Source organism: Bubalus bubalis, chromosome 3 (assembly GCF_019923935.1).
Source record: "Bubalus bubalis isolate 160015118507 breed Murrah chromosome 3, NDDB_SH_1, whole genome shotgun sequence".
In the NCBI taxonomy this organism is placed as follows: Eukaryota; Metazoa; Chordata; class Mammalia; order Artiodactyla; family Bovidae; genus Bubalus; species Bubalus bubalis.
This window is the reverse complement of record NC_059159.1, coordinates 8,342,619-8,370,342: the sequence shown is the minus strand read 5'-3', so window position 1 is coordinate 8,370,342 and position 27,724 is coordinate 8,342,619. Positions and strand designations below refer to the sequence as shown.

The 27,724-nt window shown below is 55.6% G+C and overlaps 1 protein-coding gene across 4 annotated transcripts in view; it reads right to left on the bottom strand.

Annotated features, from left to right (window-relative positions):
* MGAT5B (alpha-1,6-mannosylglycoprotein 6-beta-N-acetylglucosaminyltransferase B) overlaps positions 1–26,277 on the bottom strand; it is a 67,055-nt gene extending 40,778 nt beyond the window's left edge. Inside the window, exons 1-6 of one of the 4 annotated variants that reach the window (XM_044938611.2) lie at positions 25,812–26,277; positions 21,920–22,032; positions 12,721–12,868; positions 2,369–2,484; positions 1,800–1,873; positions 658–828 (exon numbers count right to left, since the gene is read on the bottom strand). In XM_044938611.2, coding sequence (XP_044794546.2) covers positions 658–828; positions 1,800–1,873; positions 2,369–2,484; positions 12,721–12,868; positions 21,920–22,032; positions 25,812–25,879 — 690 coding nt within the window. In that variant the 5' untranslated portion in view covers positions 25,880–26,277. The remainder of the gene's footprint in view (positions 1–657; positions 829–1,799; positions 1,874–2,368; positions 2,485–12,720; positions 12,869–21,919; positions 22,033–25,811) is intronic. The other 3 variants (XM_006045337.4, XM_044938610.2, XM_006045338.4) reach the window with 3 other exon arrangements.
* Between the last annotated feature and the right edge of the window lie 1,447 nt (positions 26,278–27,724).

The window sequence follows — 27,724 nt, the reverse complement described above, 5'->3', positions numbered from 1 at the left end:
GCTACACCACCACCATCACCCGCCACCCAGGGCATCTTCCCTGTGAGGTTGGGTCTGTCCTAGCTCCTCCCATGAGCCCCGCTCTCATCTCCCCAACATTCACTCCCCAGCCGCGTCGGTCTGTCCCAGCCCAGATCCAGTCAGCCACCGGTCCTGGGCCCTTCAGGAGGGGGTCAGCTGTGACCTGTTCCCAGGATCCCAGCTCTGACAAGGAGGCAGTGAGGTCGTGGTCAGAGCCGGGGCTCCAAGGGCAGAGAAGCCAGGCTGCCTTTCAGCGGAGCCAGAGTATCTGTATGCCTTAACAAAGTTAACTCAGCTCTCCAGACCTCAGATCTGTCATCTGTTAAATAAGACTGTGTAAGGACTGCTGTGAGATTTAAGTACAAATAAAGTGTCTGCCACACAGGAAGCCTTCAATGAGTGACAGCTATTATTACTATTATTCCAGTCCATTAAGGGAGGTGCCTCCAGGGCCCCAGCCTGCCCCTCAAGTAGTTTTAGCTTCGCAACATCCCTCAGGAGTTGGGATGGGCACCCGCAGGCTGGCAGGCCAGGACCAGCCCACCCACCAGGCAGAGCCAACTGGCCTTATCTTACCCAGGGGCAAAGTGTCCCCTGGTGTACCCCAAGCATGACCCAGCCACCTCCCATGCCTACCTGGACCTTGGGGAGGGGCTTGGGAGCCCTCCGGGTGGCCGTCTGGTTCCTCCAGGGCAGCGGGGGGCAGAACCACTCGACCTCACTGAGGTAGATGAGGAAGGAGCACTCGGTCCCGTCCACCCCGAAGAAGGCGTAGCAAGGGTCAGAGGTCCAGCGGGCGCGCATCCACTGTGGAGAGGGCCAGCCTGCGCCAGGGGGCCAGTGCCAGTCCCTCGTGTGCCCTCGGGGCCCCCGTGCGTGCATGTCCTTGGGGACCCCGAGGCCCCCCAGGAGAGGGTCCCTGGGGCCCATCCTAAAGGTGCAGCAAGGCCAGAAGCAGAGAAGAGAGACTGGACCAGGGTCCTAGGACCCAGCCCTGTGTCTCGGCTGCTGAGAAACTCAGGGAAGGCCAGACTGGACCACCACCCCCCAGGCCCAGAAAGAGAAGGACCTGGAGGGAATGAGGCCAGGTCAGGACACATGCGGTCAAACAGTGGAGGTACAGCAGCTGCAGACCTGGCGGGGCCTCATCATTTGTTCTCCATCCACAACCAAGAGCCGGGTTCGGCTGATGCCTAGGTCAGGGCGCAGGGCTGTGGCCAGGGCAGGACTCATCCACAGTGGCCCCCACGTGGGCCCCAAGAAAGGGTCTGCAGTGCCACTGCCCCCCACTCTTAGGGATTTCAGCACCAGTGAGGGGCTGGCTTTTATGCCTGTGAACTGGCTCCCCAGATAGACAGGCTCCATGCAACCAGGGTTGGGGGGGTCGCCCTGGGCAGCGGGGAGGGATTCTCTCAGTGCAGCTGGGCTAGAAGGGATGGGGAGAGAGAATGAGGTCCACTTGTTGTGTGAAATTGTCAGGAATCAGACTGCTGGGGGTGGCATATGTATATTTAATAGCTTGTCTGCTGTAAGACAGTACTGAAAACCCCAGAACATGACCCGTTCTGGGAAATTCAGTTGGTGGGCCAGGCAGAGAAGCAGTTCCTCTGGGGCTGGCCTCTGCTAGCCAGTGTGAGGGTCCAGAGCCTGGGCAGAGAGCCCCTTGGTGGTGGATATTGCTGCTAGCAGAGCCCCAGAGCTAATCTGGGCCACGGCCCCTGCGGAGGGGCCTGCTTCTCCTGGTCACCCCACCCCCACCCCTCAGCCCCAAGCCTCACCTCCACCTTCCCTGAGCAGTCAGGGAACTTGGGGTCACTGGGTGCCTCACACTGGTCCCGCCGGCCTTCAGACACTGCAGAGAGAGAAGGCCAGCTTGCGGAGGACCTGGGCCCGGGAAGGAGCCGGGCAGAGAAAGCGCAAGGCAGGTGGGAAGGGGAAGCGTGGGCACACACACTGCCCTTGACCTGAGTTTTCTTCCCTGAAAGGCCACCTGCCAGTGGTGGCCTGGGCCTGAGTTGCCCCCTCTGCCACCATGCCCACCCTCCTTAGGCGATTCAGGCCAATGAGGAGCTGGCTTAAATGCTTAAAGACCAGTTCTCTGGAGGGGCAGACCTCAGGCACACATCTGAATGTACTCCCGACTTCTTGAGGGGGCTTCCCAGCCTGATGCTCCCCACATCAGAGGAATGGAGGGGCCACCCAGGGATGGTGGAGTCACCCCACTGAGAGCCCAAGGCAGGACCCCCAGGAGCCAGAGGAGCTGCTGCGGGGAGAAATCAGGCCCCACCCCAGACTCCCACCACCCTGTACTCTGTCCTGGAGGTCGCGAGGCACCCCCGGCCCCCACCCTTGCTGTGCAGGAGCAGGCTGTGGCGCAGGATCTGGTCCACCTTCACAGCAATGTCCGAGACGTTCTGGGCGATGGCCTGGATCCGCTCCATGAGGCCAGGCCCGGCAGGGAGCCTAAGAGGGAGAAGCCAGGGTGAGCCTGCGGGATGGCCATCCCGGGGGCAGGGGGAGGGGGGCCCAGCCTTCTCGCAAAGGACTGCAGGGCCCCCAGCACCCAAACGCCAGCCTGCGCTGAACGGAAATGCAGCAACCGATAGTCAGGCCAGGAAATGCAGCCGGCTGTCTCAGCCTGGGCTGATGGAGCTCGCTAACGAACCACCAACGTGCCCACCTGGCACACCTCTGGGAGAAACCACACCTGCAGGTGCCAAGCCAAGGGCAGCGCTCGGGCTGACATGGGCAGAGGAATTCCCTTCAAGAGCCTGGACGGGAGGTGTTTGGGGACCCCCAGGTGATGGAGGCCCTTTTCCTGGGCTCAGCTGGCCACCTTGAGTCTTTTTCTCTATTTTTCTCCCGGGGGGAGGGCTGTGTCTTGCCAAAATAAATTCCACACAAAGTGGCCTGGGGACTTGCCAACTATTAAAACCTCTAGTAAAATTATTGCTGGATTCCCAAGAATGAGTTCTCCCAGGACCCTAAACGAGTTCTCTGCCACAAACATCACAGCCCTCCGACTCACCACCAACATTGGCACTGCCTTAATTTCTGGAGAATTTATTCCCTGGTGTTGATCACCACTCCTCTCTTGGAGGAGTTTATTAGACATCAGCTGCACTATTTATCTCACAGCAAAAACTTCTATTGAGGCAGATTCCACTCGGCTGGCACGTGGGGCTCACAGCAAGGAGGGCTCTGGGGGCCCCCCTCCAGAAGGCCGCTTCCTTTTTTCTGAAGACAGTAATTCCATTCCGTTTGATTTTCACCACCTCCTCTGGCTTTGCAGGCCAAGTTTAAGCTCCATTTATCCCTTTACAAGGGCTGGGTCTTCCTTGCCGCACATAATAACAACTACACGAAGGAGGATTTTTCCAACCTGGGCTCCTCTGGGATTTTCAAACCCCACCTCCCACCAGAAAAGGCACAGCGCTGCCCCTCCTCAGCCACCCGCCCCCCTAGGCCACCCTCCCCCCCCCCCATTTTCCTTTTTTAAAACTTTGGCTGTGCTGGGTCCTCACTGGCATCTTCGGTTGTGGTGTGTGGGCTTAGTTGCCCCTTGACATGTGGAATCTTAGTTCCCCAGCCAGGAGTCAAACCCACATCCCCTGCATTGGAAAGCAGACTCTTTTTTTGGGGGGCGGGGGCTGTGTTGGGTCTTCACTGCTACATGGGCTTTTCCTCTAGTTGCAGCAAGTGGGGCTACTCTATAGTTCGTGTGCTTGGACTTCTCACTGCGGCGGCTTCTCTTCTTGCGTAGCACAGGCTCTAGGGTGTGCGGGATTCAGCAGTTGTGGTTCCTGGGCTCCAGGGCACAGGCTCAGAAGTTGTGGTGCTAGGGCTTAGTTGCTCTGCGGCACTTGGGATCTTCCCAGACCAGGGATCCAACCTGTGTCTCCTGTATTGGCAGGTGATTCTTTACCACTGAGTCACCAGGGAAGCCCTGGAAGGCGGATTCTTAACCATTGGACCACCAGGGAAGTCCTCCCTGCTCCACTTTCTGTAAGGAGAGGAAGGGCGTGGGGACAAAAGGCAGAGGCGGCAGGAAGCAGGGAGACGAGCCCTCCACACACACCTGTGCACACACATGTACACCTGTGTACACACATGTACATAGGCAGCCCAGTCCATGCTCTCCAAACTCTCCTGGAAAATGGCATTGCCTTTCATTCACTTCCAGTGGCTGCTGTAACGAATGACCACAGACTGGGGGCTTAGAGCAGTACAGATGTCTTCCCTCACACCCCGGGCACCAGAAGTCTGCAGTCAAGGTGTCGGCAGGCTTGCTTCCTCCTGGAGGCTCTGGGGGAACACCTGTCCTAGCTTCTGGGGTCCCAGCAGTCCTCATTCTCTGTGTGCATCCAAATTTCCTCTTCTTAAAGGAACACCAGGCACTGGATTAGGGCCCACCCTGATCCAGTATGACCTCATCTTAATTTGACTGCATCTACCAAAACCCTATTTCTGAACAAGATCATATTCATAGGTACCATATCCACAGGCCCAGTCTTTATCCTGCTGCTTCTTTCAGGGAGATGAAGAGTAAACGGGGCAGGGAGGAGCCTCTGACTCCTCGTGCTTCTGGGTCCACATTATTCGGAGACTTATTGGAGGGCTTCCCAGGTGGCACTAGTGGAAAAGAACCCTCCTGCCAGTGCAGGAGACATAAGAGACATGGGTTCAATCCCTGAGTCAGGAAGACCTTCTGGAGAAGGGCATGGCAACCCAGTCCAGTATTCTTTGCCTGGAGAATCCCACGGACAGAGGAGCCTGGCAAGCTACAGTTCATGCGGTCACAAAGAATCAAACACAACTGTAGTGACTTAGCATGCAGGCATTGGACTGAGAAAGGACCTCAGAGTCAGAGGTCCTGGATTCAAATTCTGGTTCCACTGGAGAGCTGTGTGACTTTGGGCAAGTAACCTAACCTCTCTGAGCCCCACAGTTAGCTCATATAAAGTCTGAATAATTTTAGCTCCCTCACAGAGTGATGAACTGCAAGGATTAGACATGAAGTTGACTGTCAAGGGCTCAGTATACAGTAAGTGCTCAATAAATGCTTGAGACGCTCTCACTCCCTACCTTCAGGAGTCACCCCATCCTTGAGAGGAAGTCTCATAAGTCTAACTTCAGAGCAAAGTACTTCACTTTTGCGGAGATTCAGCAATTTTCATATGATAAGCTTTTTTTTTTTGCATAAAACATATCACCAGCCTGGGCTTTAAAACAGCGCAGATGGCATCTGTCTGATTTAACAAGTTCAAGTTGTTCAAAACAGAATTACTTGGCGTCACTATTATTATACTGGACTTAGCATTTGCACAGCACTTTCTATTTTCAAATAACATAGGATCAGGCTTCTTTCCCTGGGAAGTTTTTTTTTAAATGACAACAAAAGTAGATGTTGTGAGACTTCAAACCACAGCACATCTGTGACCCGGGAAATGCTTCCGTGGAAAAGAAAAGGGGGCGTGTGGACTGGGGACAAGGTGCACGGCTGCCCACCGCTGACAGTGTTGTGACTGTGGGGTTGGGGTGGTGGGAGGGCTGGCTTCTCCATCAGGCCAGGGTGGTGCATTGTCAGGGCCCACAGTGCTTTTAGGGGTCCACAAAAATGTTTCCATTCCTCTAAACATCAGGACAAAATTGTAGGTCAGGAGAAGATTTTAATACGGAATGTTTAAGCATCTTTATGCCAATGCAGTCATGAAATATAATTTTGCTATCGGTTAAATATCCTCGGGCGTAAGTGGCTTCCTGGAGCCAGCTGCCCTCCAAGGCTGACCCTGGTGCGGCCAGCCTCTGAGCACTGGCCCAGGGTCCCCTGAAGAAGCAACCAACACCACAGGCCACCCACTGATCTCAGGGCTCTCTGCCCCTCCACCACCCAGAGCCAGGGGCCAGAGGCCAGAACAAAGCAGGGCACTCTGGCTCCAGCCGGTAGCCACTTCCCCCCAGGACACCGGCTCCAGGCATCACCTCCCATCAGGCCAGGCCCCCAGAAGGCCCCGTTGAGCCTCAGCCCCCTCCTTCCAGCCTCATGAGGCCATTACTGATTCCAGTTCTCAGTCCCCTGGCCCCAGCACGAGCGCTCCAGGAAGCCGCAGGAAGGAGGTTTAATTTTGAGTTCCACCCATGATTTATGAGGGTTGCATTCAATTAATGAGATATTGATTTCCGTGCAGCTGGCCAGCGTGCTTGCTCTGAGTTGTTATTTTATTATAAAACTGATTGCTTTCCTTTTAAAACAGAGGGACTCGCATTCACAGGTGCCTGAAGACACATGTACCAAGACACAAACGCTACAGCCAGAAACACGAGTGCCGCGAACAGGAGATGGGTTCTCTCCAGGTGTCTGTCTCTCTGTCTACCTTTCACACACACCACACGGAACACAGGAAACCCCCATCCCTGGTGTCCAGTCTTCCCTGCATTTTTTTTTTTACTGCTCTCCTCCTCTGCTCCCCCCTCTTCACTGCCATCAGAGGTCTGATGCCATCAGAGTGCTCCCAGCACGTGATCAAGGACCTGCCTGGCCCTCCCTGGTTAACAGCAGAGAGGACGCCTTCTCTCCTGCCCTGAGAAATACATACACACATACATGCACATGTATGTATCAGAAAGACAGGATAGCTAGACAATAGATAGACAGATAGATAGTCTTCCCACTGTTGATAGGAACAGAGCTGGAGTTGGATTGTAGTTTCATCACTTGGGGAAGGGACTGGTATCCCATGGGTGGGGCAAAGCCAGACTATGGGGAACAGAGCCCCAGTCCCCACCCCAGAGCCCAGTGTTTCCCTGAGGATTTTCTTTTCTAACATCTCAAATGTCTTACTTAGGGCTTCCCAAGGTGGCACTAGTGGTAAAGAACCCGCCTGCCAATGCAGATGTGAGAGACACGGATCCCTGGATCGGGAAGACCCCTTAGAGGAGGGCATGGCAACCCACTTCAGAATTCTGGCCTGGAGAACCCCATGGACAGAGGGGCCTGGTGAATTATAGTCCACGGTGTCGCAAGAGTCAGACAAGACTGAAGCGACTTAGTACGCACTCATGTTTATTTAAGACACACTGACAGCCCGCTATACATGCCTTGTTTCTTGCCTCTTTTCCTTGGACTGCATGATGAGTAAATACATTGGCAGCCATTAAATATTTTTAATGTATTTTTAGCGGTTACATTTTATTCCATCATGTGTGTCCATACCGTATTGACCTTTTCCCCACTGATTTCTTTTTTAATATTTACTTTTATTTCTTTTATTTATTTGGCTGGGCCAGGTCTTAATCGCAGCAGGCAGGATGGTTAGCCGCAGCCTGTAGGGTCTAGTTTCCCCGACCAGGGATCAAACCCCGGGCCCCCTGCACTGGGAACTCTCGGAGTCTTACCCACTGAACCACCAGGGAAGTCCCAATAGTAGGACTCGGAAGTATCTTAAAAGTAATGTGTCTATTTGGCTGCATCCTCAGTGATAAAAATCTTATAATTAAAACATATTTCCCAGTTGATAAGTTAAACAGTTCCTTAAGTGTGGGATTGTTATCAATAATGAAGGAGAATTATTTGTTCTGTTACATGTTCTTTTGCCTCAAATTCTGCTTTGTTTGGTATAAATATTGCCATCTCCACTTTCTTTCCGTTTGTGTGTCCTGGATACGTTTCCTTTTATTTTTAATCTCTGAGTCACTGGTTTTGAGGCCTGTCTTACAAATGACGTACAGTGGGATGCTGAGAGCCTTTGTCCCTGTTAGGGATGTTTAACCCTTCACATTTATGTCACATTTGACAGGTGTCTGCCCTGGAGTGACTTTCTCAACCAGTCACCAACATCTCCCCCCACCCCCGTATCAGTCCGGCTTCCCCCAGCCCAGAGGCCAGACACACTCCCAGATCTGTCGTGTTAGGAAGGGGCAAATCCAGAGGCTGGACCCAGCACAGGGCCTGTGAGAAGTGGGGCGTGTCCTTTAAAACTGAGCCGCAAGTCATCTTAACTGGTAGCGTGTCCCCTGTCCTACACCCCACCCCCACACACAGAAGCTACACTCCTGGCCCCTGGCCCTGCCAGCACAGAGACGGCTGAGAATGTCTAGAAGCTTTTTATTATTGTTGTTATTAATTTATTTACTTGGCTGCACCGGGTCTTGGTGGTGGCACACAGGATCTTTGATCTTGATCTCCACTAAGGTATGAGGGATCTTTAGTAGTGGTGTGTGGGATCTAGTTCCCTGACCAGGGATGGAACCTGGGCCCCCTGCTTCAGGAACCCAGAGGCTTAGCCCCTGGATGACCAGGGAAGTCCTCAGGAGCATTTTTGAGTTTTTAAATAAAGCTTTAAAAAATTGGGGTGGGGGGGAAATAAAACTTCAACTCCTTACTCACAGATGATAATTCTGATGGATCTTCCTTCCTGCTGTCCCTTCTCCACAGGGAGGGGTTGCTGGCTCCCTCTTCCTAAGGAGTTCTGACACTCTTTGAGGACAAGAACTCTGACTTCCGTCTTCTGGGTTTCCTCCATCCATTCCTGACACTCCAGCCCAGAGCCTGCACCCAGTAGGCACTCAACAAATACAGATTGGCTCGAACGCAGACAGCCTCAAGTCTCAGCTGTCTTTGCCACTGCAGAGAGGCCTTATAGAAAATTCAGAGATCACTATTTGGTTTTAGGATACATAATACGATGCCATTTACAATAAATTGGCAAATAAACCTGAATTATGTTTTCCTAGGCTGAATAAAGCGAATTTGCTTTCCCTAAGGATATACCAGCCATGAGTGGGAGGCACAGCTGAGAAGCTTCCAAAGGGCAGAAGAGGGGCAGTGGAGGTTGTTCTTTTTAAAGCCACAGATAATTGCAAAGTGAGAAATCCAAGTGCAGATAACTGAGAGTTTGCTGGAAACACAGCAGCGACAGGGTTCTCACCTGCCAGCTCCATGCTGGACCATCCGGAGTGGGGTTAGGGTGGGGAGAGGACTGCAGTGTTCGTGCCCATGGGAAGGGTGAGCAGGCAGCCTCCGCGTGCCCTGGACACACCCACCACTTCGCTCCCTGAAGCCAGAAGCAACAGTGTCCCTGAAATTTATGGCTCTGCCTGTGGGGTTTGATGGGCTCTGCTGGTCATGATGGATTGTTGCTATTTCCTGGGATGAAGCTGGAGCGGGTGGAGATGAAGGGCAGAGCAGGGGAGGGAGGGCGGGCTGGGACGGGAAGAAACCGGAGAGGCACTGAATGTGCTGGCAGCAGCATTCCCGGCCCCAGGAGGCAGGCCCGGCAGCCCAGGAGCACTTGACCATCTGCTCTCACCCTGGTGAACAGACCAGTGTGGACAGAGGGTGGATCTGCAGCCCGGACAGGGGGGACCACAGCTGGGGCAGCTGGGAAAGTGGAAAGGATGAGAGGCGGGGCGAGAGGCTAAATCAGAGGGGACATAGCAGCATCAGAGAGGGTCACCCTGTGCACACAGAGAAGGAGCAGCCTTAGACCCCAGGGGGAGTCCAGGCGTGCCCAGCACCTTTGCCTCCATCTCCCGTCTCTGCCCCGTGGAAGAGGGCATGCCAACCCACTCCAGCATTCTTGCCTGGAGAATCCATGGACAGAGGAGCCTGGTGGGCTACAGTCCATGGAGTCACAAAGAGTCAGAAATGACGTAGGGACTAAACCATCACCACCTGTCTCTGCCCCAGCCCCTCTCACACCCCCCTCATCCAGAGACATCCCTCAGCTCTAAGAATGGGGTCCCAACGCCACCTGCCATCACTGACAAAGCTCTAGGCCACCTGCCCACTGCCCTCTCCCAGCCCCCACTGCGCTCTGCCAGGTGGACCTTCACTCTGGTTTCTTTCCTTCAAGACACCAAGCTTGGGACTTCCCTGATGGTCCAGTGACTAAGACTCCACACTCCCAATGCAGGGGCCTGGGGTTCGACCCCTGGTCAGGGAACTGGACCCCATATGCTGCAACTAAAGGTCCCGAATGCACCAACTAACACCTGGAGCAGCCAAATAAATAAATATTTTTTTAAAAGACACCAAGCCTGCTCCTTCCCCAGGGCCTTTGCACTTGCTGTTCTCTCTACCCCAAATTCTCTACCCCCCAGCTCCTCACGTGGCTGGCTCCTCCCGCTCATTCAGAACTGAGCTCACATATCACCCATTCCCATGCGCCTTGACAGACCACCCTGTTTGAATAGCCTCTTTCCCAGTCATCCACTTTCTCATGCTTAGAGCTTGGCTCAGGATCTCTACATTATCTCATTTCGTTCTTTTTCTCAGTTACTGTCTGTCTTCCCTGCAGGAATGGGGACAAGGCTCATTGCCGTGTCCCCAGCACCGGGAGCAGTGCCTGGCACTTCGGTGGTGCCAAGATGTATTTCAGGAGCAGAGAGATCTCTAGTTTCTTCTGTCAGATGCTCAGTCTCTGGAGAGCCATAGCATGTAACCAGGGACCCCGACTTCCCAAGGGGGAAGAGCTCCCACCAGGAGCCAGGCACTCTGGCGAGCTCCTCACACCCACCACTGCGTTTAATCACAGGCTCCAGAACTGTACTTTTATTTGTTTTTTAATTAATTTTTTTGGAGTACAGTTGCTTTACAGTGTTGTGTCAGTTTCTGCTGAACAACAAGGTCAACCAGTTATCCCTTCTCTTTTTTGGATTTCCTTCCCATTTAGATCACTTAGGGCATTGACTAGAGCTCCCAGTGCTTTACAGGAGATTCTCATTAGTTACCCATTTTATACACAGTATCAATAGTGTATATATGTCAATCCCAGTCTCCCAATTCATCTCCCTCCTTACCTGCCCCGCCGTGTCCCTCTCTGTTCTCTACGTCCAGTAATGTAATTTTAGTGCCTACATTTCCCAAAACAAAAAAATCAGAGCAAAGGCCTAACAAAGGATTTGTGTCTCCTGAGCTGCAAATTATTACTAATTGATATGAAAAATCTTGCAAAGGGATAAAAACAGACCCCCAGGAAACTGCATATTTAGTGAATGCCCACCAAGAGCTCGGTATTTAGAAAGGTGGGCTTCCAGGGGGGCCAGCTGACCTGGGCCCTGAGCCAGGCCCAGCTCCTCAGCAGCTGTGCCTAAACACCTCTGTGCCTACGTTTCCTCCTCTATAGGATTAAAGCCCCCTGTAAGGCACTGTGGGATTGACGAGCTCTCGGCGGTAACACAATAAGGTGAGCCGTGAGTATCAAGCATTAAGAGGACTGTGCTGTGCTTAGTCACTCAGTCGTGTCCAACTCTTTGCAACTCCATGGACTGTAGCCCGCCAGGCTCCTCGGTCCATGGGGCTTGTTGCCATGCCTTCCTCCAGGGGATCTTCCCAACCCAGGGATCAAACCCAAGTTTCCCACATTGCAGACGGATTCTTTACCATCTGAGCCACCAGGGAAGCCCTCATGAGGACAGGGATGATGATATTGGCCGGCCTGACTGGTCACCCAGAACATGCAATCACAGAGGTCTGCTGAAGTAGGGACCCAGGCCAGCTGTCCAGCCCAGGCAGCCTATGGGGCCGAGGATCCCCCACCAGACCAAAGGAGCGGGCTGTGCTTCAGGCTCCCCAGGCATGGAGCCCTTAAGGACCAGCACTCACCTTTGATCTTACCCAACACCAAACTTCAGAAATGGCTTTGGCTTTTACATACTACACTTTGGCTGAGGTATAGCTTTTCCCACAAATTATCCAAAAGTGTGGATTTCAAACACATTTTTCAGCAGCAGAAGAACACTTTTAGCAAATCACATTGGCTGAGGTATAGCTTCTCCCAAATTGTGTAAAAGTGTGGGTTTCAAACTAATTTTTCAGCAGTTAGAACATATTGGGGCTTCCCTGGTGGCTTAGATGGTGAAGAATCTGCCTGCAATGCAGGAGACCTGGGTTCAACTCCTGAGTTGGGAAGGTCTGGTGGATATGGGAATAGCAACCCACTCCAGTATTCTTGCCTGGAGAATCCCATGGACAGAAGGGCCTGGCGGGCTACAGTCCAGGGGGTCACAAGGGTCGGACACGACTTAGTGACTAACGCTTTCACTTTCAGAACACACTGAACAGCTCCAGCTCATCGAGAGCCTAGTATCTATTAACAAAAGGTCAAGTGCAGCTTGTCCCCTGGGATGGGTGGGGTCACAGCCTCGTCTCTTCCACATCCGAGTCTGGGGGCCAGGACTCCCAGCTGGGCCAGCCCTGGCTTCATGCCCCCTCATTCTCAGGGGATCAGGAGAACCTCACACCTCAGACTACCACCTGGGTTCCCAGGGACAGACAGAAGCACATGGGGCTGCCGCACAAACCCTAGAGGAACTCTGCATGTTGTGGCCTCAGCAGGGGAATGTTTAGAATGCATAAACCCAGCAATTCTTCTTGCAAAGATGGCCCAGGTCCATGGGAGGAAGACAGATGATCACTGAGGTCATTGCATCCCATGCGCAGTCACACATGCTGGTCAATACGGACGGAGCTCAAAATTGTCACAGATAACATGCAATGGGAAGCCATTTAGGGAAGATTTGCAAAAACCACACACTTTGCATGTACTGTGTGCGTGTGTGTGTGTGTGTGTGTGTGTAAAATGCATTCTGAGGCGGTATCCCAGGCCCCATCCCCGGTATAGTGGGTACCACTCCTCCCCGATTCCAGGTGCCCCTCCCCCACTCCAGGAGCCCCTCCCACTCCTGGGTCCCCCTCACCTGTCCAGGGCAAAACGCCCCTCGCCGGCAGCCCGGTGCAGCTCACTGCTGTTCTCCAGCCTGGCCAGCGTGTCCATGCGCTTCACCATCAGCTCCAGCAGGTCACTCATCTTGCGGAGGACACCACGGGACTCCGGCCCACCCATCACTGCGGGCAGAGGGTGGGCACAGTCAGGCATGGCCAGGAAGCCCCGAGGCCACCTGAGACCACATGGTGTCTGGTTGGGGGTGGCTCAGGCCCCAGCCCCACTCCCTTCTTCTCAGAAAGAGGAGGGATGTATGGCAAAAACCATCACAATATTGTAAAGTAATTATCCTCCAATTAAATAAATAATTTTTTAAAAAAAAGAAAGAGAAGGAGCCAGGAGAGTGAGCCTGCCCCACCCCCCACCCCTGCAGGACAGGGATCCAGAGAGCCCTGGGCTCACCCTGCTCCCTACCAGCTGTGTAACATCGGGATAATCTTTTAACCTCTCTGAGCCTCGGTTTTCATCTCCGGCAAAATCGAACTTTAGACATACTCTCAGGCCTGTGAGATGACAGGGAAGGCCCAGTAGTGGGATAGGAACCCCAAAGACCCTCACCAACAAGTTCCACACAGAACTCGTGGATCAGGGTTTCTAAAAGTATGGTCAACCATCCAGCCACAGCTGAACCTCCTGGCCAGGTGAAGTCTAGACTCCCGGGCCCTCGTGTAGATCTGCTGATTCAGATCTCCGGAGCCTGGGGCCCCAGACTCTGATTCTGCTTACTCCTCACATGACTCAGATGCACAGGAGAGGCTGTGAGCCTGTGTTCAAAGGGGTGGGGGCCCTGGCCACCTCCCTTTCCCAGCCACTCTCCCAGACCCCACTCTAGAAGACCAGCAGGAATGTGTCCTCTCAAGCCAGCCCTTGGGTTCCCAGAGATCCACTCCAGGGTTGAGGGGCCGGGAGACCTCATGAAGAATAAAATTAAATGAAAATGAAGTGCTTCAACCAAGATCTCGTTAACCAGCCTGAGACTTTCCACAATTTCCCTCTAATCATTCCTGATCATTAGCACCACACATGTCAGCATGGGACAGCAGCCCTCACCTTCCTTTTTAATTAAAATTTGTGAAGGTTTTAAATGGCCCCTCCAAACCATTCATCGGTACTCGGTTCCAGGCATGACAGCCCCCACCAAGGCTGCCTGCAAACCTTAGTGGACAGGCTCTGAATCTCTGTTATCAACTGACCTGGGTCCGTAGAGACCCGGATGCTCCCAGGGATTCCCCAGGCTGCTGGTGGGGGCTGGGGTGTCAGGGGGCACCTTGAGTGGGGATCCCCAAAATCAGACCCCCCAGATAAAGGTGTGAGGGCAGGTCATTATGGAGAAGTGAGCCAGGGAAGGGGAGACAGACCAGAGAGGGCATGTCATCACCCTGGGGAAACCAGCTGGTGCAGAAGCAGCCTCACAGTTCTCTCCCTGCGGGGGCAAGGGGCCAAGCATGTATATACCACCTCCTGCCAGTCACTGCTTGAGGGCTGCTCCCCGGGACAGCCATGACCTGGTGCTTTCCATGGGATGGCAGTGTCGGCTCCAGCATGTGACGGGACTCTTTGAGGGCTGGGCACCATTAGCATCTGCTTCTCAAGAAAGCCAGGGTCAGGGCCCGGTGGACTCAGAGGGACTGGGGTGGACACCTGGGCTCTCGCCTGCCTCTGACAGAAACCCCTCAAGGGGCCATGTGGCCAAGGGCATCATCGTAATATTCTCAGCCTCAGTGTCCCCAATTCAAGGCAATAAACGTTAGGTTTCATCTGCAACCCAAGTTCAAGGTGCCAGGATGCAGGCAAGGGGGATCACAGCCAGCCACAGGGAACCAGAGGCAGAGACAAGAAGTTGAGTGGGGAGGGGGTCAGGCAGGGGCCAGTCTCCTCTGCTCCATGCTTGGGACTGAGCCAAAGGGGGACCCAGAGAGGCTAGCTGTCACCCAGGCTACTGGTGACATTTCCACTGTGCCTGTCCCTGTATCCCCTGGTGCCAGGCCCATTCCAGTGGCTGCGGCTGCCTTCTCATACCAAGTCACCTTCTGCTGGGGTGCCCCTGCTTGCTGAGCTGTCATGAGCCTAGAAGGGAGGCCTTGGGGGGCTGGGGGCTGCAGGTTACTCAAAAAGCCTCAGTCCCTGGCTCCAGAGAAAAGAGCAAACATGAACGATGGGGGACTGATGTGGGGAGCAGAAGAGAGACACGAAGAGGGGTTGGGTGCTGGAAAAATGGCATCAGAAAGAAGGAAGGAGACAGTCTCCACCCCTCCCTACCTGAGTAGCTGAAAGAGCTAACGGTCTCCCCACCTTCCCCTCTCAGAAAACTGGGTGGATTTTTCCACCGGGATCAGGAAATTTCACTGTAGTGTTTGATGAAACAAAGTGAGGTCTCTCCCACCACTCAGCCCCTCCCCACTCACTCATGGCCTCAATCAGTTAGTCCCTCAGCAAGCAAGATATAAATAGCTCCTTCTCCCTTTCAACTCCACCGAGTTGGGGACAGTTGACTCTTTGAAAGGACTCTCATCCAGAGACCTCCCACCCAAGCCTGTCATCCAAATGCAATACCTCACTCTCAACCAGTGCTTGGAGCACAGAGTAAAACAAGAGGGGAGTTTCCATCATTTCAGCTAGAAAAATAGGAGCCCATCAGATGACTGAACCTGGAGCTGCTTTGCACAGGCCCATGGGAGCCACCCATGTTCAGGGTTACCCGATGGACATCCTGGAATTGTGCAGTGCACGACCTGGCTGGCCTCCCTGGGCTGCCCTGATCGCTCACACCAGGGGCTGGAGTGGCCCCTTCCCCAAAGGAGTCAGATGAAAACTGGAAAGTGAGACCGCGGCTGGGAACACTCTCAAGCCAGAGCCTGTTATCTGAGGCCGTGCACTCAGGCCCGACTGGACCACAGAGCTTGGGCGGCAGCTGGAACCTGCAGACACAGCACTCCAGCAATACTGAGCCACGTCACAGCTCCTGGGGCCATGTGGTGTTCCCTGCAACGCCTCGGGCCTGCCACCTGCCCTGTCACATCGCTGCCCTCTCTGCAGGCTCATCCCAAGTGTCCTTTTCCCCTCTGAGCTCACTGTCTGCACCCCTCCCAAGATCTCACTGACAATGCCTACCCCTCCCCCACCCCATTACAAAAGCTGTGAAATAGCTGATGTAGCCAATAACCGCAAGGGTCGAAAGAGACAGACGGAGCTGGACCAAGCCTGGGGGGCAGCACCAGGTCCCAGGAGAGGCCTTGACTCCAGACCTGCTCATCCCCCCAGACGGTGGGGGCAGAGGACAGGTCACTTGTCTTCTCTGGGCCTCAGTGTCCCCTCCAGTAAAATGCGAAGGTCTGACTTACTGAGACCCAAGGGTCTAGAGGCTGAGACTCCTATTCCATCTCTTCCCCTAGCTGCCTCCAGAGAAATGGAGGTAATGGGAAAGAAAGGACGTGTTCCTACAAAAGCCTGCAGAATCTCCTTAGGGAGAGAGCTGTGCTTTGTTTTGCTAAACCCCTGGGTGGGCCAGAGCATAGTCTTGATGCCCAGAGCAATGAGACAGAGAGAAAGAAAAATGACTCTGCATATTCAACTAGGTAGACTGGAGTTTCCCGGCCCAGCCTGGGAGACCAGGAGTGAGGACAAGGCCTGGGGACACAGGCAGAAGGCAGGACGATGACTCAGAGGGGCTGGACAGGACGACAATGCTCCACTTCCAAAGGGATGACCTGTGGGGAAGGGTTTCAGGGGGCTCTGAAAGGCAGGAGTCCAAGAGAGAATTGTCATCTGCTCACTGTGCTGAGCAGTGGTCCGAGCCCCACCCCCAAATCCCCCCAACCATGTGTGAGAGTTTAGGGGTAAGGGGTGTCATTCCCAATAGGTCAATGTGAGAGACATCCAGGAGGATAATTCAATAGAAGCAGATCAGAGCAAGAGGTGTCCAGGGAGACAGACATAAGGGCCCTAGAGTCCTTGGAGATACCTGAGGGTTCTGGATTGCCCTTCATATGAAGGATGAAGACATCCTGCTTTAAAATTGTCAACAGAGGGACCTCCTTGGTGATCCAGTGGTTAGGACTCTGTGCTTCCACTGCAGGGGACACGGGTTTGATCCCTGTTTGGGCAACTAAGATTCAGCATGCCACGCAGCATGGCCACAAAAAAAAAAAAAAAATGTCAACAGAGTGACTCCAGAAGACCAGAGGGCTTTTAAATTGGCTCTAAGAAGACTTTTGAGAGTCCCTTGGACTGCAAGGAGATCCAACCAGTCCATTCTGAAGGAGATCAGCCCTGGGATTTCTTTGGAAGAAATGATGCTAAAGCTGAAATTCCAGTACTTTGGCCACCTCATGCAAAGAGTTGACTCATTGGAAAAGACTCTGATTCTGGGAGGGATTGGGGGCAGGAGGAGAAGGGGACGGCAGAGGATGAGATGGCTGGATGGCATCACTGACTCGATGGACGTGAGTCTGAGTGAACGCCGGGAGTTGGTGATGGACAGAGAGGCCTGGCGTGCTGTGATTCATGGGGTCGCAAAGAGTCGGACACGACCGAGCAACTGAATTGAACTGAAACTGAAGGAGACAGAGTCCCCTCTCGGATGAGTCTGAAGGCCACCTCCATCGGACTGGACAAAATCCATAGGATACCCTCCCAGCACATGGAGCATCTACTCTGAGCATCTACAGATGGTGCAGGACTCCAGAAGCTCCCCACCCATCGCTTCCCGAGGAGCTCCAGGGTACTAAGCACGTCTTCTGCCCTGCAGGAGGCAGGGGGCAGGTCCCAGGAGGGAAACAGGCCAAGCAAACAGTCAGTCGGGCCGGCAGGCCCTGCCATGCGATGTGCTCCCTGGATGCCGCCGGCCAGGACCGCAGGCAGAGCAGGCTCCCGACGCGCCCTGCCCCGGGTCACCTCCCTGCTCTCAGCATCTGCCAAATTGAAATGTATTTAATGTGAGGTCCCTGGCGACACATCTCAGAAGTCACACATGTTCCTTCCATATTTCCATATCAATAAGGAAAGCCGCGATGCTGAGGGATGCAAAGGGGCCTCACATTTACCGACAAGGGTGCTTCACTGCCCTCCGAGGCCCCATCCCTCCCTGATGTGTGCTCTTTCTCCCTCCTGTCCGCCCTTGTCCCCTTTCTCCTCCCCACCCCCACCCTTTCCCACTGGTTCCTGAAAACTGAAGGAGCCCCCACCTCGCCAGATGGAAGAGACCTCCCAGGCACTCGACATGGGAGCCGTGACTTGGCGCTTGTGCAGCTGGAGAAGGGCGCACATTTGTCTCTCTGCACATAGCCACCAAGGAACCAGCTGGAGCCACAGGAGCTCTGGGCAGCGTGGGGGACAAGGGCAGGCCCTGGCACACCCACCCATCAACAGCCTCTGAGAAGAGAAGCTCCGTTAGCACCGAGATCCTGGGCCAGAGACAGCTACAGAGCAGGGCACTATGCCTCTGATATTGAAGTGAAGTGAAGTCGCTCAGTCGTGTCCGACTCTTTGTGACCCCATGGACTATACAGTCTGTGGAATTCTCCAGGCCAGAATACTGGAGTGGGTAGCCTTTCCCTTCTCCAGGGCATCTTCCCAACCCAGGGATCAAATCCAGGTCTCCTGCAGTGCAGGCAGATTCTTTACCAGCTGAGCCACCAGGGAAGCCCTGAGGACTGGAGATGGAGCATTAAAAAAAAAAAAAAAAAAAAATCCTCCCACCAAACAGGGCCCAACCACAGCAAGAGGGAATTAGGTTAGCCCTCCTCCCGAGTCCAAGTCTCCTCCGCTCAGCCTCCTGCTTCCCTGCATGTGAGGATGAGTGTGCAGAATAGAGAATGAGATGTCTGTCACACTTCTCTTCCCAAACTAGAGAACTTCATTACAAAATAGGAACTGGCCCCCAGGGGAACCCAGAGCCTCCCCAGGGAGAGGCGATGGAAGGCTCCCCTGTCCTTAGGGAAAACCCTGCACCCTGCCCCTCCCCCAGTCAGGTCCTCGTGGGGATGTGCTCCCCTCACAGGCTTGACAGGCGAGGAGAAGACAGGTCACTTTCCTATTTGTGCTCAGACGGTGTTATTGACCAGAGAAGGGCTTTTCTAAGTTATTTTTTCTATTTTTTTTCTAACCCCGAGTGGACTTCCTTCTTCTAGTTCTGCCTTGGACCTGCACAGATCCTCGGAATAAACACTATCTAACCCCCAGCCCCCACCATGACCTCGCTCTCCAGACCCCTTCCAACCATCCCCCATTTGCAACCCATCCTTCCCCGGGCAGCTCCTGGACAGACAGGCTGGCACCTCCTAGGTTGTCTGTGGGGCCGCCATAAGCCCGGGGTCTCCTTTGAGGTGGCATCTCTTACAGGATCAGGATTCTAAACCCCCAACGCAAACTTGGGGCTCTTCCGAGTCCCTGCCACGGGTCTCCCCAGGCAAATCAGCTCAAACCAAGGGCATGGAAGACACTGAAGGGACAACGAGACCTGGGATGGGAAATGGGTCGGGGTCACCTCCCTGGGGTTCCCAGAGGCCCCCGTCCTGGTCCAGCTCCCCTCCCAGCCTTTCCTTCCATATTTCAGGCAGGAAGTTCCCAGCCCAGGGGGCCTGGGAGGTGTGAAAAGACTTGGATACACGTGGGTCTGAGAACTGGTGTCACAACACAGAGGAGACCTGCAGCTCCACCCCCAGGTGGACCCGACAGAAATGCCCACATGTGTCCACCACAGACACACGCTGGAACGTTCACAGCAGCACAATTCAGGAACGTCCCATGCTGGAAACAGCCCAGGGTCCGCCCCAGGGCAGAGTGGATAAATACATCGTGTTGTAGTCACACGATGGATACTTCACGGCAGTGTCAGCAACCACACGCCAGGAGAGGGGTGAAGCTTACAAACGCAATATGGAGAGAAAAAGGCGCAGGCAAATGAACACCTGCCAGAGGGTGCCATCCTCATGAAGTCCAAGGGCGACGCCCCTCTGTGTTATTAGACGTCAGGTCCCAGCGTCCGAGGGGAAGTGCAAAGTGGAAGGAAGCCTGAGGGTGCTTCTGGGGACAGATGATGCTCTGTCTCTGGATCTAGGTTGCTGAGTGCCTAGACAGGTTCAGTTTCTGAATACTATACTCTGATAGAAAAGGGCTTCCCTGGTGGCTAGGACGGTAAAAAATCTGCCTGCAGTGCGGGAAATCTGGGTTCGATCCCTGGGTCAGCAAGATTCCCAGGAGGAGGGCATGGCAACCCACTCCGGTATTCTTGCCTGGAGACTCCCCATGGACAGAGGAGCCTGGCGGGCTACAGTCCATGGGCTGCAGAGAGTCAGACACGACTGAAGCGACTAAGCACACACAGCACATACTCTGATGGAAAGTTTAAACATGTGCAACACACACACACACACACACATGCCTCTAGTCTAACTGAGGGACCCTGGGCAAGTGCTCTCCCCTTGGTAGCTCTGCTCTCCCCTTAGACACAAGATTTAGGTTGGAGCTGGGCCCCTTGTCCCCATGCTGGGCAAAAGTGCATAGCACAGAGCAGAGCAAGACCCCCACAAGCCCTGGTCCTCTGAGCACTGCCAGGATGGGGGCCACCGTCAGGGAGATGAGCACACCCACACACCCCTCTTCCAGCCCCTGATTCCCACCTCCTGGATCCCTGACCTTTCAGAGGTCAGCTTGCCCAAGCCCCCTGCGGTAGCCCACCCAGACAGACACGCCCCCTTGCCCCCAAGTAGCCTGAACATCGCTCCTTATACCCCACCCCCGACTCTCAACCTCCCCCCACCCGTCCCCAAGCTACCCCTCATGGGCACCTTCACAACTGCCTCAGCCCCTCCTCAAATCTCAATCCTCAGGAGTCTCCCACGCAGAGATTCCAGGTCCTAGCACCTCCTTGGTCCTCTTCCCTAAACAACCTCTCCTGCATCTCAGACTCAGCACATCCCATAAATGTTTGCGGAGCTCACACTCTCTGCCAGAAGCTGCTCAAGACCCTTCATCTATGTTATCTTCACGCCCCCTCATGCAATCATGGGGAAGTGGGCATTGTTAGCCTCGTTTACGGGAGGAGAAGACAGAGGCTCAAAGAGACCGAGGGACCTCCATGAATCAGAGAAGGGACAGATTCATTTACATTCAGGTTTGAATGACTAATAAATGTGAAATTCCTGCTGGGAGTGTTTTGCAAGTTTAGAGAAGTACATGTTAAACTGAAGGCATGAATCTAAAGAGGAGACACCAGATGGCAGAGTAAGTGCCCCTTAGAGCACCCACCCCAGACAACAACCCATCGTACTGGAGGTCTTACCCATCACTGGGAAGAGGGGAGTCAGAAAGATGAGGCCCAGGGATTCGAGAAGGTGGATGTCAAACGAAGCCTTCCTGGGGAGTAGGGGGAAGGGGAGAGTCCACAGAGCAGCCCCCTGAACAGTTCCAGAAACCCCCCTTGCCTCAGTTTCCCCACTATGTCCCTCCTTCCCACAGTTACTGGGAGAGCCCCCCTGACACACGAGCAGGACTTTCTGAACTGCTCTCCGTTCTTCCTTGAGCAGGATGGAGAGGGGCAGGACCCACCTTCAGGAGGAGGTCTCCCAGACCATCACCTGGTCACACACCATGCCACATGAGCTCATCCAATCTGACCCCTGAAAACAGTCACTCCTCTCCTTCTCCACGAGTGAGTTAAGTGACCTGGCCAATGGCACACAGCTGGTAGGTGATGAACCAGGTACAAACCAAGCCCATCTGGTCCCCAGAGCCCACGCTCTGAACCTCCATTCCCCTGCCTCACAAGTATCACGTGGGCAGGAGCGAAGGACCACAGAGCTTGGAGATAAGACACGTGAGCCCACAGCCAGTCTCACCTGTGCTGTGGCTTCAGCCTGGGCCAAAGGGGCAGACTGAATGTGTCTCAAAGAGACAGGGGTCATATCCAGAGACCCCAAACTGCCCCAATAGTGGAGCAACACAGGCCGCCCCTTGTGATGCCGGGGAGCTCCTGGCTCAAAGGCCCTTCCTAACCTGGAAACCTGGGCCAAAAGGAGGCCGATGAGTACAGCCAGGTCAAGAGCTAAAGCCCCGACCATTCACACGTCCACCAACAAGGTGGCCAGACCCACAAGACAGAACCCCAGAACGACTCCTGCAGGGTGAGGCTCAAAGGACCCCAAACCCCTACATCCCTTTCCCCACCAAGATACCTTCTGTGCGGATGGTGAAGGGGGAGTCCCCTGGGCGCCGGGCCGAAAACTGGCCTCCCAGAGATGTCATCAGGAAGCAGAGCGAGAAGAAGCCGATGCCCAGGACAAAAAGCCTGCGGAGAGCAATAGGGCAGGTCAGCACATGCACTCCAATGCCATAAGGGCTCCCTACAAATGAATGAGTGAGGAAGGGATGGATAAATGGAGGAGTAAAAGATCAGGGGGCTGAGCTCCCGGGCCAGTAGGTCTCCCATCACACAGGATAAAGAGAGCTGGACTACAGAGAAGTGACCACGAGCCACACACAAAAAACCACGGAGGACACTGAGGCATACAAGGTATGAGGTCGGGCAGTTCCTAGCCTCTAGACAGAAGCTGGCCCCTTGACAGCAGAGGTCCTCACAGTGTGGTCCCCAGGCCAGCAGCATCAGCATCAGCTTGGACACATTAGAAATGCTCATTCCTGCGCCCCAGTCCCCGGCTTACAGAGTCACACACTCTGGGAGGGGGATAAACAGTGTGTTTGAACAGGTTCTCCTGGTCACCCAGATACATGCTCAAGTTTGAGAACCACTGGTATAGGTGAAGACAGCAGAACCTGATGCCCGCTAGAGGGCAAGTAATTGGTCCAGACAAAACCCACCTGGATCCCATCAATCACCTGGAACATGGTTGCGCACACAGGCCTTGCTGCTGCAACCAGTCATAAGCTCACTTGAACACAGCCTTGTCACGTTCAGGGTTGGGGTAGGGGTGGAGGGGAGGCTCCCGTTACTACCAGATGGTAAGGTCTAGAAGGGCAGGGTCATGTGGCCACCCTCTGTGTCCAGACTCTCCCTAACCCACAGCTTCACCAGGCAGGCACACAGGACCTTGCACCACAGACTGGTCAGAGTAAGTCAACCCCTGTGTAAGGCGTGTCACACAAGTGTGTGCTGTCACGGTGTTCCGGGGAGTTGACCAAAACACAACTGTTTATACTTCAACATGTAGCACTTGATTACATGCCAAGTGGCACTAGGGAATCTCCAAGGGGACACCCAGCAGGGAACCCACGCTCACGTCTGGTCCCAGGCTCCTGCTGCTTCTATACTACATTCTGGGCCAATCCGGCCTTACGGCAACAGAAGTGGAGGCTGTTCTGGGACCTTGACTCTATTTGAGGACTTGACGAGCTGGCAGAGCTGAAAGGGGAGCTGCCTCCCTCCAGGTCAGGGTGAAGAACCCCACTTCTGGTGGAGCCAGCCTCACCATGGGGAACCCCACAAGTCACGCCAGAGACCTCCATCCCCCACCTCCACCCCCATCCCCAAACCCCACATTTGTTTGTATCTCTGTGCAAGACTTGCTTTATGCATTTTAATCTTCATTATCTGAAACTGGCAGAGCAGTATTTAATTAAAATTTGGTCCATTAAAGAAAACACATAATTGTGGAAGAAAATAAAAGCACAACAAAATTTCCAACCCATATTTAAAGGAAGCCATTAGAGATTAAATCAGAGAGGGGAGCAGAATGAACCCCAAAGCAGAGATGGAAAAAGGGAGCTTCCCTCAGCTCCCTCACCTCCCAGAGACCCCTCACTGAATTCCACCAAGCCTGGGGGTGGGGCTCTGGCCCTTGGATCCCCAAGATGAAGCCAGGCTGGTCTCAGGCTAGCAGTCAGAGGGACATTTTAGGGGGAGGGTGGTCACACACCCAAGAAGATGCTGGAGAAAAGCAGTTTGACCCCCCAGCTTGAGGACAAGGATGGATCTCTCCAAGTTTCTTGTTCCCCATCCCTCCATCCCCTTCCCCAGCTGTGGGGTACTCATATTTAGAACTGGACTGCCAGGGTCCAAAAACCTCCTATGAGAAGGTAGCTAGGCCTTTAGCACAGAACCTCAAGCCCCAATACCTCATCTGCATCTCTCTGTGCCAGACCCCAGTCCTGGGGCCATTTACAGTATGTTCAAATTAAGATGATTTTGTCCACCCTCATATCTATTCAAGCAACATTCCAGAAGCAACTAGGGAGTAAGGACCCTGCCAGAGACTCTGGGAAAACCAACAGGAGCAGTCTGCCCTGGAGGATGAACAAATAGAAGTGATATGGTTGGAGGCTGTAAACAACGCCACCACCCCCAACCATGTGAAACGGATTTGCAGACTTCACTGGTGGCTGCGGGTCTCTGGGCAGCCTAGGATTACCCTGAGGTGAAATTACATAACCTGAGGGGGAGGGAAGGGGAACCTAGGCAATCCCACCTCTGAATCCTGTTTCTAGGAAAGAGCCAGAAAGAGCCACAGGGGCAGGACTCCAGAGGGAAGGAGCTCAAGCGAGCTGGTGCTGTCCGTGGTGCTGCGGTCGGCCACCACCTTCAACCGTGCTGCGAAATGTCCAGCCAAGCTGGGGTCAGCAGCTGGGCTTCCCATGGCCTGGAGGAATAGGCCAACACTGGGTGGGAGAGACAGGGCTGAGGACTGTCTGGTTGGCTAGGGATTTGAGGACTTCCCTGGAGGAACCGAGTCCTTTCCAGAGATGATAGCTTCCCACCCTGCTTTGCAGGGGAACTTTAGGGGGGTGGGGGCTTTTGACATGCCCAATCACCTGCCCAAGGCTCTACCCTGGGGACCCCCGGTTCTGTAGTCTTTTTGCATCCTGTGGACACTGGAGGTCCAGCTTGATCCTTATTGCCCTATAGGCTGTCTCCTCAACTCTGCACAATAGGCCGGGGGTGAGGGGCGGGAGCAATGGGGAGGTGGGAACCACGGTCTCCCCATCTGGAGTGGGGAGCATAGGAGGGGTCCCCTGTCTCCGCCTCAGGTCTGGAGCGGAGGGGCTCAAATCCGGCCCCTCCAGCACCCCAAACTTCAGGCATCTCTGCCTGTACAGTTCCCACCCTCACAGGCTCCCTCCTGCACCCAAATCCCACCTGTGACCACATCCGGAGTCAGGCCACCCCCTTCTCCGCCCCGGTCCCGCAGCTCCCTCAGTCGCGACCTCCGCCGTCCAGCCCCTGGACGAGATGACACCCTAATTCTGCTAGGCGCTCGTTGCTTAGCGCCCCAACCCTGGCTGCAGGCCCAACTCCGACGGCATTTGGGAGGAGCGGCAGCTGCCCCGGAACCGCCAGGCTCTGGGGGTCCCTAGGGTGGGACCCGCAGAGCCCAGCCAGCCCCCCAGAGTCCATAGCCCTGCCTGGCCTGGACCGCCCAGGTGGGAGTAGGAGGTCGGTCTTGTCTTCCATCCTGCCTCCACGCTCTGGCCACCCCTCGTCCCCTCAGTGCCGCCCCTGCCCCAATCTCTTCAAGGCCCGCGATCGGGCATCGAATTCCCAGTGAGGGGGGGTGGGTGGTCTTTGCCACAATCTCGGGGCCCTCCCATGGGACAGAGGCCCGCACCCCGCCGAGAGAAAAGGAGTGCGAGCAGGAGGCGGGGTCAAAGAGGGCGGCTCGGGCTGAGGGGGTGGGCGGGCCGGCCGGGTAGGGGTGCCGCCCCACTCCGAGCGCTAACTTTGCCGCGGGGGTGGGGCCGATCGCGAGGTGGGGAAGCACCGGAGAGGCAGGGAAGGGGCGCCCTGGCTGGGGCAACTTCCCCGGCCCAGGACCACAACATGGGTGATTTCTGCCCCCTTTCCAACCTTCGCACCCTGAGTCCGAATCTAGACCAAACTCGGTCCACGTCCCAGAATCACACACCCTCCCCACCCGAACCGGGACCCCAGCTCCATGCCTTTCCCAGCCCTGCTGGCCACCATCAAGGGTGGGAGCACAAACCGCCCCGCTCTGCTACTGGGACAGTCATAGTCACCCTAGGGACAGGTACCCTCGCAGAGACTGACCTCGCCCACCTACCCCGCGCCCCCTTGGAGAAAAAGCCCTCCCTTGCGCCAACGGGAAAGAACTTTACCGAAAGGGTCTCAGGGTGACCAGGCATCTTCTGACCATTATCTTCCCATCGGGGTTGACTGTGATCATTGTTCAAACTTGTCCGGGCTAGAAGCCGAGGGCGAGGCCGGCCGGACGGTCCCGAGCTCGGCTCTGGCCACGTCCTGGCCGCGAACCCTCTGCGGGCCGAAGCCGGGTCCGAGCGAGGCGAGGAGGGGGCGCGGGGGCCCGGCGGCTTCGCGGCCAGCGGGGTCGGCGGGGGCTCGGCGGGCAGGGGCCGGGGAGCGGCGCGGCTGCCGGAGGCCGGCGAGGGCGCCTGGCCGGGCCGTCTCTGCGTCTCCGCCCTCCCCGCTTCACATTCTGGAGGCCGGGAGGCGGCGCGCCCCCAGACCGCCGGCCGCGCGTCTGCCTGCTTGGGCTCTCTCGCAGGGCGGGACGGCGCCGCGACGCGCAGACGGGCTCCCCGCCGCGGGCGCCCTCATCCCCGCCCGGGCCCGCGCCCTCGGTGCCGGCTAGCGGCGGCCCCGGCCCCGCGCCCCGGCCCCCCGCGCCTCCGGGCCGCGCCGCTTCCCGGCCGCGTACCGCGCCGCGCCCATGGCCCCCGGCGAGGGCGCCCCGCGCCCGCGCTGCCGCCCGCTCTCTCCGCTGCCCGCGCTCGGGTGTCCGGTGTCCAGCCCAGCGCTGCGTTACGCCCGGAGGCGCCGCATTGTTTCCTCGGAGGAGGCGGCCGAGTAGCGGCTGGGGCGGCCCGGGAGCGGCCGCCACGCTTCCTCAGCGCGCCGGCGCCACCTCGTGGCCGCGGCCCAGCGGCGCTCTCTCCAGGCCCGAGGCGGGGCGCCGGGGTGGGAAGGCGGGCGGCGGGCGTCCCTGAGCCTCCTTCCAGCCCTGCAACTTCCCCAGGCCCCGCTTTCGGAAGCATGCCGGGTGCCACCAGCTCTGAGGGCCGAGGGCTGCTTCGGGATCCTGCAGAGCACAGAGGAGGTCGGCGCTAGGAGGAGGTTGTCCCCTTATGCCCGGTGCCAGGGCCCTCCCTCGGGTCGCTGCCCCTGCCTCTGCGGCCACAGGGGTTCTGCATCGGCCCCTTCACACCCACGATTTCACTTTGCAACCTTCACCCATCCTTTGGCCCTCTCTGGACAGAGACTGCAGCAGCTCTCCTTTGCTTCCTTTTTTTGAACACGGCCTGTGACACTGAGGCTCTTCCTCTGAGCCCAGAAACAGGAGCAGGTGGGTGCTCTGTAGGCTTGGGTTCCAGTCTCAGACCTTCCGTTAACCAGTGGGTGATACCTGAAAGTCAAGGGAACTCCTCGGTTTCCCTCACCCTGCCCCACCCCACCACATGGCTCAGCGGTAAAGAATCCACCTGCAATGCAGGAGCCGCGGGAGACACGAGTTCGATCCCTGGATCAGGAAGATTCTCCTGGAGGAGGAAATGGCAACCCACTCCAGTATTTTTGCCTGGAGAATCCCATGGTCAGAGGAGCCTAGCCAGGCTACAATCCATAAGGTTGCAAAGAGTCTGACACGACTGAAACGACTTGGCAGGCACACGTGAGGTTCACTAAGGCTCCTTCCAACTCGAGGAAGCATGCATGTCCTCCCTTCACCCCCACCCACCCTGCCTCCACTTCTTGACCCTGGAGAGGTGTTAGCCTTTGCAGAGAGGGGTCAGTGGCCCCTCTGAGCACCCCGAGCAAGAACCAAGCCTGGATCTGAGGATGATGCTCAGGCAGGAAGGGCACTTGCCAGACCAGCTTGGCCAGGCACAGCCAGGGAAGGCCCAGGCTGGGAAGAGCCCAAGGCCTCAGGTCATGTGAAGAAGGACATGGATGACCCCGAGGGCCTTTCCAGAAGAGGAAACCTCTATATTGGTCCATCCAGTCCTTGTCTAGTCCAACCAGGCCCCTGCCTCCTCCCCTCCCACGCCCCGCCCCC